Source organism: Pterocles gutturalis, unplaced genomic scaffold, assembly GCF_000699245.1.
Source record: "Pterocles gutturalis isolate BGI_N339 unplaced genomic scaffold, ASM69924v1 scaffold5601, whole genome shotgun sequence".
In the NCBI taxonomy this organism is placed as follows: Eukaryota; Metazoa; Chordata; class Aves; order Pterocliformes; family Pteroclidae; genus Pterocles; species Pterocles gutturalis.
In genome coordinates this window covers 28,972-40,992 of record NW_010100247.1, presented here as the reverse complement: position 1 = coordinate 40,992, position 12,021 = coordinate 28,972, and the positions used below count along the sequence as shown (strand labels likewise).

Here is a 12,021-nt window from a genome sequence, read left to right as displayed (position 1 = left end):
AGCAGGAAAACTAAGTTAGAATTGTCAGTTCCTTAAGGAAATGATGCTAAAGAAACAAGCATAAACCATCTCCAGGCAGGGAACAGGGCAGACTGCAGTAAAAGACCAATGTGGCTACAATTAATGGCTCTTCAACAACCTCAAATTCAAAGGGAAGCCTACAGAAGCAAAAGCTGGGACAAATTACTAAGGAGGGTTAAAAGAGTAACTCAAATGCTCAAAGTCAGAAAAACAGAACGAGAGAAAATGAGCAGGGGATCTGAAAGGGACATTACAAGAATGGGAATTATGATCCTTAAAAGGGTGTGAAATTACATATTAACTACTGACTTCTCATGTTATTTTAACTTGTAGAATATATATGGGAACAAATAACACAGCAAAGCACTGCAAACACCTGAAGAACAACAGAGAAATGAGCCACGGAGAACATCTGCCAAATGAACCTCATGTCTTTCCATTGCAGAGTAATTGACCTAGGAAATAGGAAACAGGCATCAAAAGTCATCAATTTTTCATTTTACTTCAGCACTTCTTACAAAATTGCTCTCCCATGATATTCTCATGACGGGGCAAAACGCACAACAGATGAAAGGGCGGTGACATGGATGTGATCCCATGGAGAAAAGAGCAGAGAGCAGTTAATTGTCCAAATGGACAGATCCAATAAGCAAAGGGCTTTATTCCGGGTCAATATTTTTCATAAACGTATTGAACGATCACCAGAAATGTCTGATGGGGGGCATCGCAGCTCAAGGAAGATGTCAGTGAATTACATGCACAGGAGAAAGCGCTACAAATGCCTGAACAACATCTAGGAGATATCTCAGCTAGGAGTAGCCTGGGAGAAGGTATCAAACACGCAAGAGGTACTTCCAAAACCAGCAATACCTTCTCTACAGCCAGTGGCCCAAAACCAGGCACTTAGGGGTTTAAACTGCAGTAAGAAAAAACTCGTGCTAGAACAGCAGGAAAAGAGCTTTTCTTGCCCTGAGAATATTTAAACAATGATCCCACCCCAGCTTCACGTCCCAGGAGATGCTGAAACCTTTTGATAGAGGATTTTAAGAAGCAGGGAGGCAAACGGTTCAAGAATGTTTACATTCATTCAAGTCTGCTTTTGGAAAGAGATGGATGAAGTCACAGGCTCCCAAAGCCTTTTTTTTTCCCCACACCCCCCTGCACTCCCCCACACCATCCTTTCAGCCTGCTGCAGTTGCTGTCTCCTGCCAAGCTGCAGCGTCAGGTCGATATCTCAGGGAAAGCCAATATCCTGGTACCGGCTGATGGCAGCGGGTTCTGTCTGCCTCTGCCCACCACCCGACCTTGTCTCTTCTTCCCCCACTTTTCAAAACATCTCTTATCTTCTCTGACTCAATACATTTACAGGAGATTGCTGTTAATGAAAAGGGGACAAAAGTACTACAGAGTCCTGAACCACAGAGTCAAAAACTTGAGATGGACACGCTTGCTTCAGGAAAGCAATAACAACATTCTGATAAAATAAAACATGAGGCAAAACAATAATGGCAACAGCACACCATGTCCTGCAAAAAGCAGGCTCCTAGAAATGACGGGTAAAGAGATTGGAGCAATCAGTATCAGAGATCGTTAAATCATGGGCAAGGTATCTGGCCATCAAGGCAGAAACCAAAGAGGTGCACTTTTTGGTTTATTTGGGTGTGGGTTTTGGATTTTTTTGTGGTTGTTGCTCTTTTTCTGAAAGTGACAAAGTTTAGCTATGGATGAGAAACAAACAACTGAAGTGGAGGCAGCATGCACCAACCTGCTGTCCTCCCCTTCCCGGCTTACAGGCAGGCGGTATGCCATGATCAAATGTAGATATTACTCTTTTTATCATTTTTTGGTTCATTTCCGAATGCCATAACATACGGCATTGCAAACTTTCTCTTCCCTCCTGTTCAGATCACTTCCCACGCTCCCATCTGCAGAAATCCAGGTGGATTGACGTTCCCATGGAGCAGTCCATTGAAAATGTTCTTCACACCATGGACGTGCCCAGCCTCAAGTCACCCATGAACCACCACGACCCTCCTGCCTATGGACTGTCAGAGCTCACCTCATGTCCCAACCCTGTTTTCCTCTCTCCTTCCTGCTCTTCCTTTCCTGCCCCTGAAATACTTGTTCTAACCAAAACACTCATGCTTCATTTTCTGTGCCTCAGTGATCTGAACGTTTGTTTGGCTGTTGACACCTTCTCTTTTGAAGGTCTCCCGTTTCCCAAAGCTCCCTGCCGCATATGGGAGTGGGAGTTTGTCTTTCCACTTTTCGCTGCATCCAAGTCTTCAGTCATTCCCTCTTCTGGCTGCCAGGACTCCAGACTCAAACCTCCTAACTTGGGTCTTTCTTGAGAGAGACAACCTGTTCCTTCCTCCCTTCGCTCCTGCCAGCAGACCGGTTCCCTATGGAAGGAGCAAGAAGGGCTGGAGAGGGAAGCACCTGGAGAGACTGGACCATGAACCCAAACTGGCCAGTGGTCTGTTCCATCCCATGCACGGCATGGCCAGGAGAGAGATGGGGTCTGCCTGGAGGTGCTCTCTCTGGGTCCCCCCTCTCTCAGGGTCATCTCAGTCTCTCGGACACTCAGGCTCTCATCTCCATTCTGGGATGGCTGTTTTGGGACTACCCCTGCACCAGGATCGTAAGCCAGGAACGGGCTGAGCCTTGCTCACCGGGTGGCGAGCAGTGTCACTGTGTATTGCTCTTTTGTGTATTTGTATATATTACTATCATTATTACTATTTTTAATGTTATTGTAGCTTAGTTATGAAATTGTTCTTATCTCCACCCTGGAGTCTCTTTTCCCTGCACCCCTTTAACTCTCTCCGCCACCCCTGGGAGTGGGGAGGGTGAGCGAGCGGTTGTCGTGGTGTTTCGCTGCCAGCCAGGGTCAAACCACGACAGTCCATGAGAGAGGCGAAAGAAATACAGGACGGAATGACCAGGGGCTGGTCTGGAACTGAGAAGCATGTGCATGTTGTCTGCTTACACGTGACAAGAGTATTTCCATAGGAAGAATGGTATCGATAACTAAATGTAGATTAAGTGGGGGAACATAATCTTTATTACATTGTGTAGGAGAAATTTCTGCAGACACTAAAAAACTGGCAGTTGAAGGAAAATGAAAATACGACAGCTGCAAAATGCAAGAGAAGAAATCAGAGGAGATAATAAAAGCAGAAAGCTAAAGCACGAGGAAGATGTAATAATTTGACATTTTTCACATAAAAATGTTTCAATGAAGAGCTGGAAAAACCCCACTGTCCAAAACTCTGGCTAAGACAGAATCAGTGTTGGAGGAGAAACGCTTTGAAGAACTTGCCCTGCCTACAAATACGAACTTCTATTATAGAATCCTGTTCCACATGGTACTAACAGCTACATCTGCAAACAAGCTGTACCACCACCAGATTTTGTTTTGTCCCAGTGGACACAGGCCAGCAATACCGATGCGAACATCTATAACATCTAAATTCTATTACTCCAACATAAAACACAGATGAGGCTGCTAGCCAGGAGAGAGAAATGCCATCATCTGCCTCGGTGAGCAATACACGCCACAAGGAGCCAAACACCCCAAATACTGCATTCCTTATAAAGCTGTGGGGAATTTTACCACCAAAATCACGTCTAGTATATAACACACATGCCAAGCCCCAGGTTTCAACTCCGACTTCCAGGGTTCTCCATGGAAACTATTCAAATGAGCAGAAAGAACTCTTCCAGGAGATCAGCATCCTCAGCTACAACCCATGCAATGGCAGTTCAGAGCAGGAATCTCCGACTACAGCAGAAACCTGACCTGCTCAGTCTAAGGCAGCGGTTGGGAATGCACCCAAACGCTCTCTGGTCCTGCATCCTGCTGACAGATCTCTAAACACAACCTGATCTCTGGGACTAACACGTTCTGCTCCGCTCACCGCGGTGGAACGCAGCTCTACAGCCTGTGATCTACAGACCACGTGGATCTGACGGACGACTTCCACGGCACCCGCAGGTTGTGATGAACAGAAGCAATGTGGCACAGGAGCCTGCACAGAAGGGCCTTTTAGAACAGCCTGCCTTCCACTGGCAAGCTTAGGGACCTGCACAATGGAAAAGACTGAAGCACACTGCAGAATTTTTATCCAGAAAAGAAATGATGGGCTTAAAAACTCGCAGAATACCACCAGTGAGGCACACTCCAAGGTGCCAAGTCAGAAGATGGCTCTGGGCAGGGCATGGAAAACACAAGTGCACCACAAGACCCAGCCTAAGTTGTAGGAACGCTACACAGAACTACTGACCGACGCACGCAGTGATTATGCCGCGTATCAGCACGCAAACAGAGACCATGGCTCTCAAAAATAACGTGCTGGCCTGTTTGTTTAGATCAATACTGGCAATCTAGGGAGTTCTTATGATGCCTTGAGAAAGAAGAGATGTTATTTTTAATCTGTAAATGTTACTTCTGCAATAAAACAAGCTCAGTTCAGAGCTTTACTGCCTTTTGCTTATATCAGAGTGGAAAAGACACCCAAGGAAATCGCAGGGTTATTACTGGTTTTTTTGAAGGTGTCAACCCAGGTGTTCAAGTGCCTCCGAAATAACTCAGCAATGACTGCCAGGGTAATTAATGAGAATATTGACAGGCTGTGAAGGGGATACACGTATGGCTGGGAGGAACGGTTAGGGAACCAAAGCACTGCGCTGTGACAAGGTGCCATCCAGACAAAACCAGAGGAGAGCTTCAGGAAATGATTTCATGGGGTTTTCACTGCAATCATACCCAGAAGGACAGAACCAGTGGCTGTCCGGGGCTGGAGGGGACCTCTGGAGATCTGCTCCAAGCAGTGCCAGCCACAGCCGGCTGCTCACACTGGTGTCCAGTCGGGGTATGAATATCTCCGAGGATGGAGACTCCACAACCCGGGCAACCTGATGGAGCATTTGATCACCCTCACACTAAAAAAAAAAATATTATTCTTATGTTTAAACAGCATTTCCTGTATTTCCATTTGTGCTTTTTAAGGAAAAAGCAAACCTTCAACCAGAGCTGCATCTCCCATCAACATTTCTTTTCCTACCACACGTCCCAGTAATCCCAAGCTCATTCCTTCTACTGTCTCCTTCAAATTTGCTATTTTTACCTTCCCATAGTCAGGCCCCCAACACCAAGCCTCTCTTCCCTTCTTTTACTGTAGGGACACAATCCAGACTTGATCTCCCCCCGCCAAGGCTGCTGGGTCATGCCACGTACCCCTGTGCATCAGCTGCAATGGTTTCTCATCAGCACTGCAAGCAGAGGAACCGCTGCCTGACTCTGCCACAAAAACACCACTTGCAACAGAATAGAAGAGGAAAAAACCCTGTAGTAACTTAGAAGGAAAGAACACTGGCATGAATGATCATAATCCAGGAGGCAGCTGGGGAAGAGCCTGGTAAGAATCATAAACATGATTTTAATGCCACAAACATTAGAAGTTATCGGAATGCTAAACCTCTGTGTAACGAGACTCCTATGTGTAACGTAGGATTAAACCTGGGGACTGGCTGGCAGAAGAGAAGAACGGGGAGAATCTCTTGCTGCTTGGAAGGCGTCAGCAAAAGGGGCACTTACGTAACGGTTGGGTTGGGATCTGCGTGTTAGAGGGGAACAGAAGCTGTCAGATAACACAGGAACACCTGCGCTAATCTATAAGGGCGACATTATTCTGGGTATCTAGTAATCTCCTCCAGGCACTTTCAAGGATAAAAAAAGATCAGGCTATGGATTATCTCCAGATCTTTCCACCATTTCACTCTGTCCAAACATGAATTTTAAACATTTTACTCTTGCTTAAGCTCTGTGCAATTCCATCCTATCAAACAAACAATTTTCCTGCCTGTTTCCTTACCATATTTATTCCACCCTCTGTCCTCTTCTTGAAGTATGGGTTTAAGAGGAAAAAGGAAGAAGTAGAAAGCAAGAAGTTGCTGCCACCCTTCTATCAGTGCAGCCTGTCACACAGGGATGCTGCAGTTTATCTGACATTTTAACTAGATCAACCTCTTCACCCTTTTGCTAAGTTTTCCCATAAGATTTATCTCCATGAAATTGCTTCCCTCCAAATTATTTTAAAAAAATCACTTTCTTAATGAGACCTCCAGTTATCAGAAAATGTCCATAAACATACACAGAAACTGGACAATTTATCTCCTCTTCTGTTGCAACAGAAAAAAAGCCCGCTGAGCATCGCAGCCCCAGTCCTGCTCACTGCAAATTAAATTCACAGCCAGCTGCTTTGCAAGAGGATCAAGAGAAGATAATGAAACAAATGCCAAAACCCAGCGTATCAAAATCACAGCAATACTTAACCTTGTCACAGGCATAAACATCAAGAAACAGAGCATGGAATACGAATCAGGAGAACTTTAGCTAGAGCCAGGCTGCCGAGCTGTGCCTGGGAACGGCTAGGGAAAGCCAGCGGTCCAGAGTTCACCCACCTCTGTCTCAAAAGGAAGCAGCTCATACACCTGGAAATGACCATAAACGCATTAAGCAGAAGAGGTAACAACTACTAGGACAGGGTTTTGGAAGGATGAGAACATGTTTTTATGGAGAAGGAAACAAAAGATGAAGTTTAGTTTATGAGCGAAGAAAAAAAAAGTTGGGTTTTTTTCTAGAACTCACATACGAACCACCATACATATATATACTGTGTGGGACTGCGCAATAAATTAAACACGCCACCTTTCTGGCCACTAAAAACAACAAACAGTTTCGACACACTTGCACAACCTCCGCAGGAAAGCCTTTTGCTTCCCTGAACCCCATAAAGCCCCCTCAGCCAGCCGACTCTCTCTTCACTCTCACTGTTCATCTTCAGTCTTCCATCCCTTAGTGCTCCTTAAATACTTTCCATAGGCAGCAAACCCAGGAAATTCTAGCTAAGATACGGTCTGGAAGTGAGAGGAGCTCAGCATTTACCTTCCGCAGTGAGCACTGAAGACAGAGGTCTGAACAGGCACCCAAATGTTTGGGAGTCAGCACTCGAAAGCGTACACCAAAGCACCGTTCACGTGGTTTGTTCAAAGTTTTGGAACAATAACATTTAGAGAATATAATTTTTCTGCTGCTTGTTTTTTCACCTCCCCCTGTTAGTGATGCTGGAACTCTGCTGTTTTGCATTGTTGCCGATGGTTTCATAAGGACCCAGTCTGCATCCCAGCAGCACAGAACACTTTCCACTGCAACCAAATCCAGGCTTAAATGCTCCGGGACTCCGACCGTTACAATGGGAACGATGAAAGCATTCCGTGCTTCGTTACACTGGAAAGGACAGCATACCTACACCCGTTCAACAGAAACCCTCTCTGACCAGATGTGTTCAAAGAAGAAAATATTCCAGTTACCGTTTTCAACATGGGCAAGTCTGTGCACGAGAGGCAGCCACACAAGGCACTGAGGAGGTGGATCAGCCATCAACGTGTCTAAAAACATGTTTAGCGTGATCTTTTTCTGCAAAAAAAAAAAAAAAGAAGAGAAATAGAACTTCATTATAAGAAAAAATTCAATTTTATATACCAAAAACTACTTCAGCCTTAAAAATCTCTCTCTGACTCAGCTTCTGTTTGTACACCAGGACTATTTCATACGCTACAGAGACACAAACCACAACTGCTGCGCTCAGGGAGTTTCAATCTGTGTTAGGCAAACAGCAACACCACAAGGAATTGGTATAGACGTGATACAATCATACAAAAATAAATGATACACAGACGAACAGAAAACTCCAAGAAACTGAGGACTAGTCGGTGAGGATTGCTTCCTGAGTGGCAGTTGAAGATCCTTATTTTGAAGAAGAGCACCCCAAAGGTGAGCGGAGGTTGTTTAACAGGACAGAAAACAGTATTTCAGAGAGCCAGCACCCACAGGAGTGTACAGACATCAAAGAGTAATCATAGCTAACAGTCATCCACGATCCATACAGTCAGTGATGGTTTTTAAAAGGCAAAATAAGAAAAAAGAGGTGAGGGGAGAACTAGTCAAAGGTTTTAAACTGACAATGAAATGAAAGTGAAAGGAAACCATGAGGAGAAGGGAGCCAGGCACGGGAAGAGTAACGTTTTCTAAGGTTTCAAGTGAGCAAGAGAAAATATCCGCTGCAAGTGCAAACAGATGAAGAGAACTGGTACGAAACCCAGCTAAGAATGCTACGGATGCAAAGGAAGAACAGGCTGGCTTTTGCACACCAGCAGGTAGGTGCTTAAGCAGTTCCCGCAGGCAGAAGCCCGGCTGGTCAGCTGGCACCTTCTCCTCACCTGCGCACGCGGCAGCGGTACTCCGAGGAGCATCCACAACAGGGAGGGCCAGCAGAGCCACAGGAACAGCCAGCCTGGCTTTCCAGGAGCTGGGAAATTAACTGTAGCTCACACTTGCAACTAGCATGGGAAAAATTAAGGCGGTGTTTGGTTGGTTGGGTTTTGTTTTTTAATTAAAGAGAAGGTTTATCTTTAAAGCATCTATAGTTGTGTGATTAGTGGCAAATACATACACCTACCACCCCTGCAGCTAGCCACCCTGGAGAGATCGTATGGAATGAGAATTATCATATGGAATCATAATTATCTATCCCAATTAAAATTCTAAGAAATACTTAACCTTACTTCTTCCAACTTCCATAAGATGTCCTTGTTCCGATCTCTCCGCTTAGTGAATTAAAAGCTATTCCTGAGTTAACTGCTGCTCCCAGAGTCCAAGAATTTCCTTCGCCAGCTACATGGGATGCACCACCTGGACAAGGACGAACGCCTGGACCTTGCCCTGGCGATCCCAGCCTCCCCCCTCCTCAAAGCCAAGGCACCCGCAGGCTATGAATAGCCACACACCATCTACCCACCCTCTCCTCGCTCGGGTGAGGAAATCCAAAATCTTTTAACAGTTGCACACCCAGGTAAGGCCATGAACCACTTGAAATGCACTGAACCAAGCCTCACATCAGCAGGAGAACCGCAGTTTTTAACGGGGACGAACGGATGGGGGGATGTGACGTCTGAGACCAGAAAGGGCTGCTTGCGTGACCAGGAACCGCTGTGCTAACAGTGTTAAACGTCTGCAATCGACGAGCAGATTGCGTGTTTCAAATCTCAACATAATCACCCAGCTGCTGACTTGTACAGGTATTTCACCGCTTTATAAAAACACCTCCCAGGTTCCCGGTTTTGCCTTGGCTCTCATCTCTCACTGTTTCATCTACAAGAGGATGAAGATAATAAGCACTGCTCACAGACAGACAAGTCTTCTGGAGACAGGACTCAGGATCCATTAGACATCACACCCTTTTTAAAAAGGATAAAAAGAAGGACCCTGGGAACTACCAGCCAGCCTCACCTCCGTGCCTGGTAAGATCACGGAGCAGATCCTCCTGGAAAACACGCCGAAACGTACAGAAGACAGGGAGGTGACCGGAGACAGCCAGCATGGCTTCACGAAGTGCAGCTCACGCCTGACTAATCCAGTGGCCTTCTGGGATGTGACTGCTTCAGTGGACACGGGAAGAGCTTACAGATGGCTTCTACCTGGCCTCCTGTTAGTCCTTTGATCTGGGCCACCACAACACTCTGGACACTAAATCAGAGAGATACGAGTTTGACAGATGGACTGTGAGATGGATGAGGAACTGGCTGAATGGCCACGTCCAAAGAGTTACAGTCAATGGCCCAACGTCCCACTGGAAACCAGTGAACCTCAAGGGTCTGTACTGGGATCAGTACTATTTAATATCTTGTCAAGGACATAGACAGTGGAATCAAGGGCCAGATGACACCAAGCTGGGCAGCAGAGCCGTCAGCAAGTTTGCAGATGACACCAAGCTGGGCAGCAGAGCCAATTCACCAGAGGGATGAGATGCCATCCACAAGGACATGGAGGGGCTTGAGGGTGGCCGGTGTGAACCTCACGGAGCTCCACAAGGCCAAGTGCAAGGTCCTGCACATGCATCAGGGCAGCCCCTGGTATCAATACAGATGGGGGGTGGATGGACGGATGGATGGATGGAGAGCAGCCCTGGGGAGAAGGACTTGGCAGTAATGGTGGACAAAAAAAATGGGACATGCCCTGGTAACGTGCACTGGCAGCACAGAAAGCCAACCGTGTCCTGGGGACATCCCCAGCAGCGTGAGCAGCAGGGCGAGGGAGGGGATTGTCCCCCTCTGCTCCGCTCTGGTGAGACCCCCTGGGGAGCTGCACCCAGCTCTGGGGTCCTCAGCACAGGACAGACACGGAGCTGCTGGAGCGGGGCCAGAGGAGCCACGGAGATGGTCCGAGGCTGGAGCAGCTCCCGTGCGAGGACAGGCTGAGAGAGTTGGGGGTGTGCAGCCTGGAGAAGAGAAGGCTCCGGGGAGACCTTCCAGTGCTGAAAGAGGACTGATAAGAAAGATGGGGACAGACTTTTTAGCAGAGCCTGTAGTGATAAGACAAGGGGAAATGGTTTTAAACTAAAAGAGGGGAGATTCAGATTAGATAAGAAGAAGAAATTATTTTATGATGAGGGCGGTGAGACATTAGAACGGGTTGTCCAAAGACATTGTGGGCACCCCATCACTGGGACCATTCAAGGTCAGGTTGGATGGGGCTTCCAGCAGCCTGATCCAGTGAACAGACATCGCTGCCCATGGCTGGGGGGTTGGGCTAGATCGTCTTCAGAGGTCCCTTCCAACCCAAACCATTCTGTGATTCGACGACTCTATGATTAGGCAGTGAGATGATACACGGAGTGTCAGAAGAACCTAAATGCATCAGGAGGGCTTCTTTCTGCTATAGACAAGGATGTTCCTCAAAGGAAGAAAACCTGATTCCCTTTAAGCACTGAGAATCTTATGAGCAGTCAAAACCCATGTGCGGAGTGATGCAACTCCCACGTAACTCACGAGAGGGCAGCAGGGACACAGGCTTTGGGGCTTTTTCCCCATTACTGGTAGGATGTTTTGCAACCAATTGGCCAAAAAGAATCTCACAGCACTATCGGTACTCCATCCTGTCTGCTCAAGCACAGGCACTCTCGGGAATGGCTGAGCTGACAGGAAAGCAAACAGCAGTTGTCTCCTCCTGGAAATGACAAACGTGTCAGGGAAGGAGCCTGGATAAAGCCCTTTCTTGCAGCTGGTCGAACATTTCCTACTGGGTTCAGAACCCAACCATGGAGCAACCACAGAAACATCATCAGTCACCACTTGTGATGCAGAAACAACGGAATAATCTGCCAGCAGGTTCCAAACTCCAAGAACATCAACTGAAAATTACCAAACGTGAAGGCACAGCCAGTCATGAGGGTCAAAAGCTCCGCAGGAGAACACACACATTTCCGCAGAGATTCTCTCTGTAATCACTTGCTTCCTCTCTATCCTATTCTAATCCTCGCTTTCACCGACTGCTGTCAGCACACCTACTTGTCCTAATAGCTCTGTAGTCTCAGATCTTCTCGCAGGTGGGTGCAGCGGCAGGTTGAACCAGTGCTATTCTTGTATTTAGAAGAATACCATAGGCTTGCTGCAACAGCAAAAACTCACCCGGTTTCACTGTTACATGGCCAACATGCTTGTTCCAACAAGACGTTAATGCATTTATTTCCCCACAAAAGCCTGGCACAAAACTGCACCCCCTGAGCCAACACAAAGATATGTGATTTTTAACTCTACAGCAATCAAAACCATTTATACCCACCTAAGCTGCTGGATATTTGACTCCACATGTATTTCTGTAAGTGTCCTGCAGGTTGTGCTTAAACTGCAACTCCATCAGACCATACTGACACTGTCCCTTATACACAATTAATAAATATATCCTTAACACCTCAACAAGGCTGCACATCCCGCCCATACTCCTGGCGCTGCTATGCTTGTGCAGTCCGTTGGGCTACCAGCCACACCATTCATGAAGCCCAAGTCAGCCAACGCTTTCCAAAGCTTTTACGTGAGCGAGGGATGCGCAAACCAGCACTCACCTCTGCCTGCTTGTACAGCCTGTGCCGCGGAGGTTCA

General features: G+C 46.8%; 1 protein-coding gene across 1 annotated transcript in view; it reads right to left on the bottom strand.

Annotated features, from left to right (window-relative positions):
• The window catches only part of LOC104465820 (dystrobrevin beta), a 46,491-nt gene that overhangs the window by 11,663 nt on the left and 22,807 nt on the right, over positions 1–12,021 (bottom strand). The window contains exon 6 of the mRNA XM_010079021.1: positions 7,396–7,501. Coding sequence (XP_010077323.1) covers positions 7,396–7,501 — 106 coding nt within the window. The remainder of the gene's footprint in view (positions 1–7,395; positions 7,502–12,021) is intronic.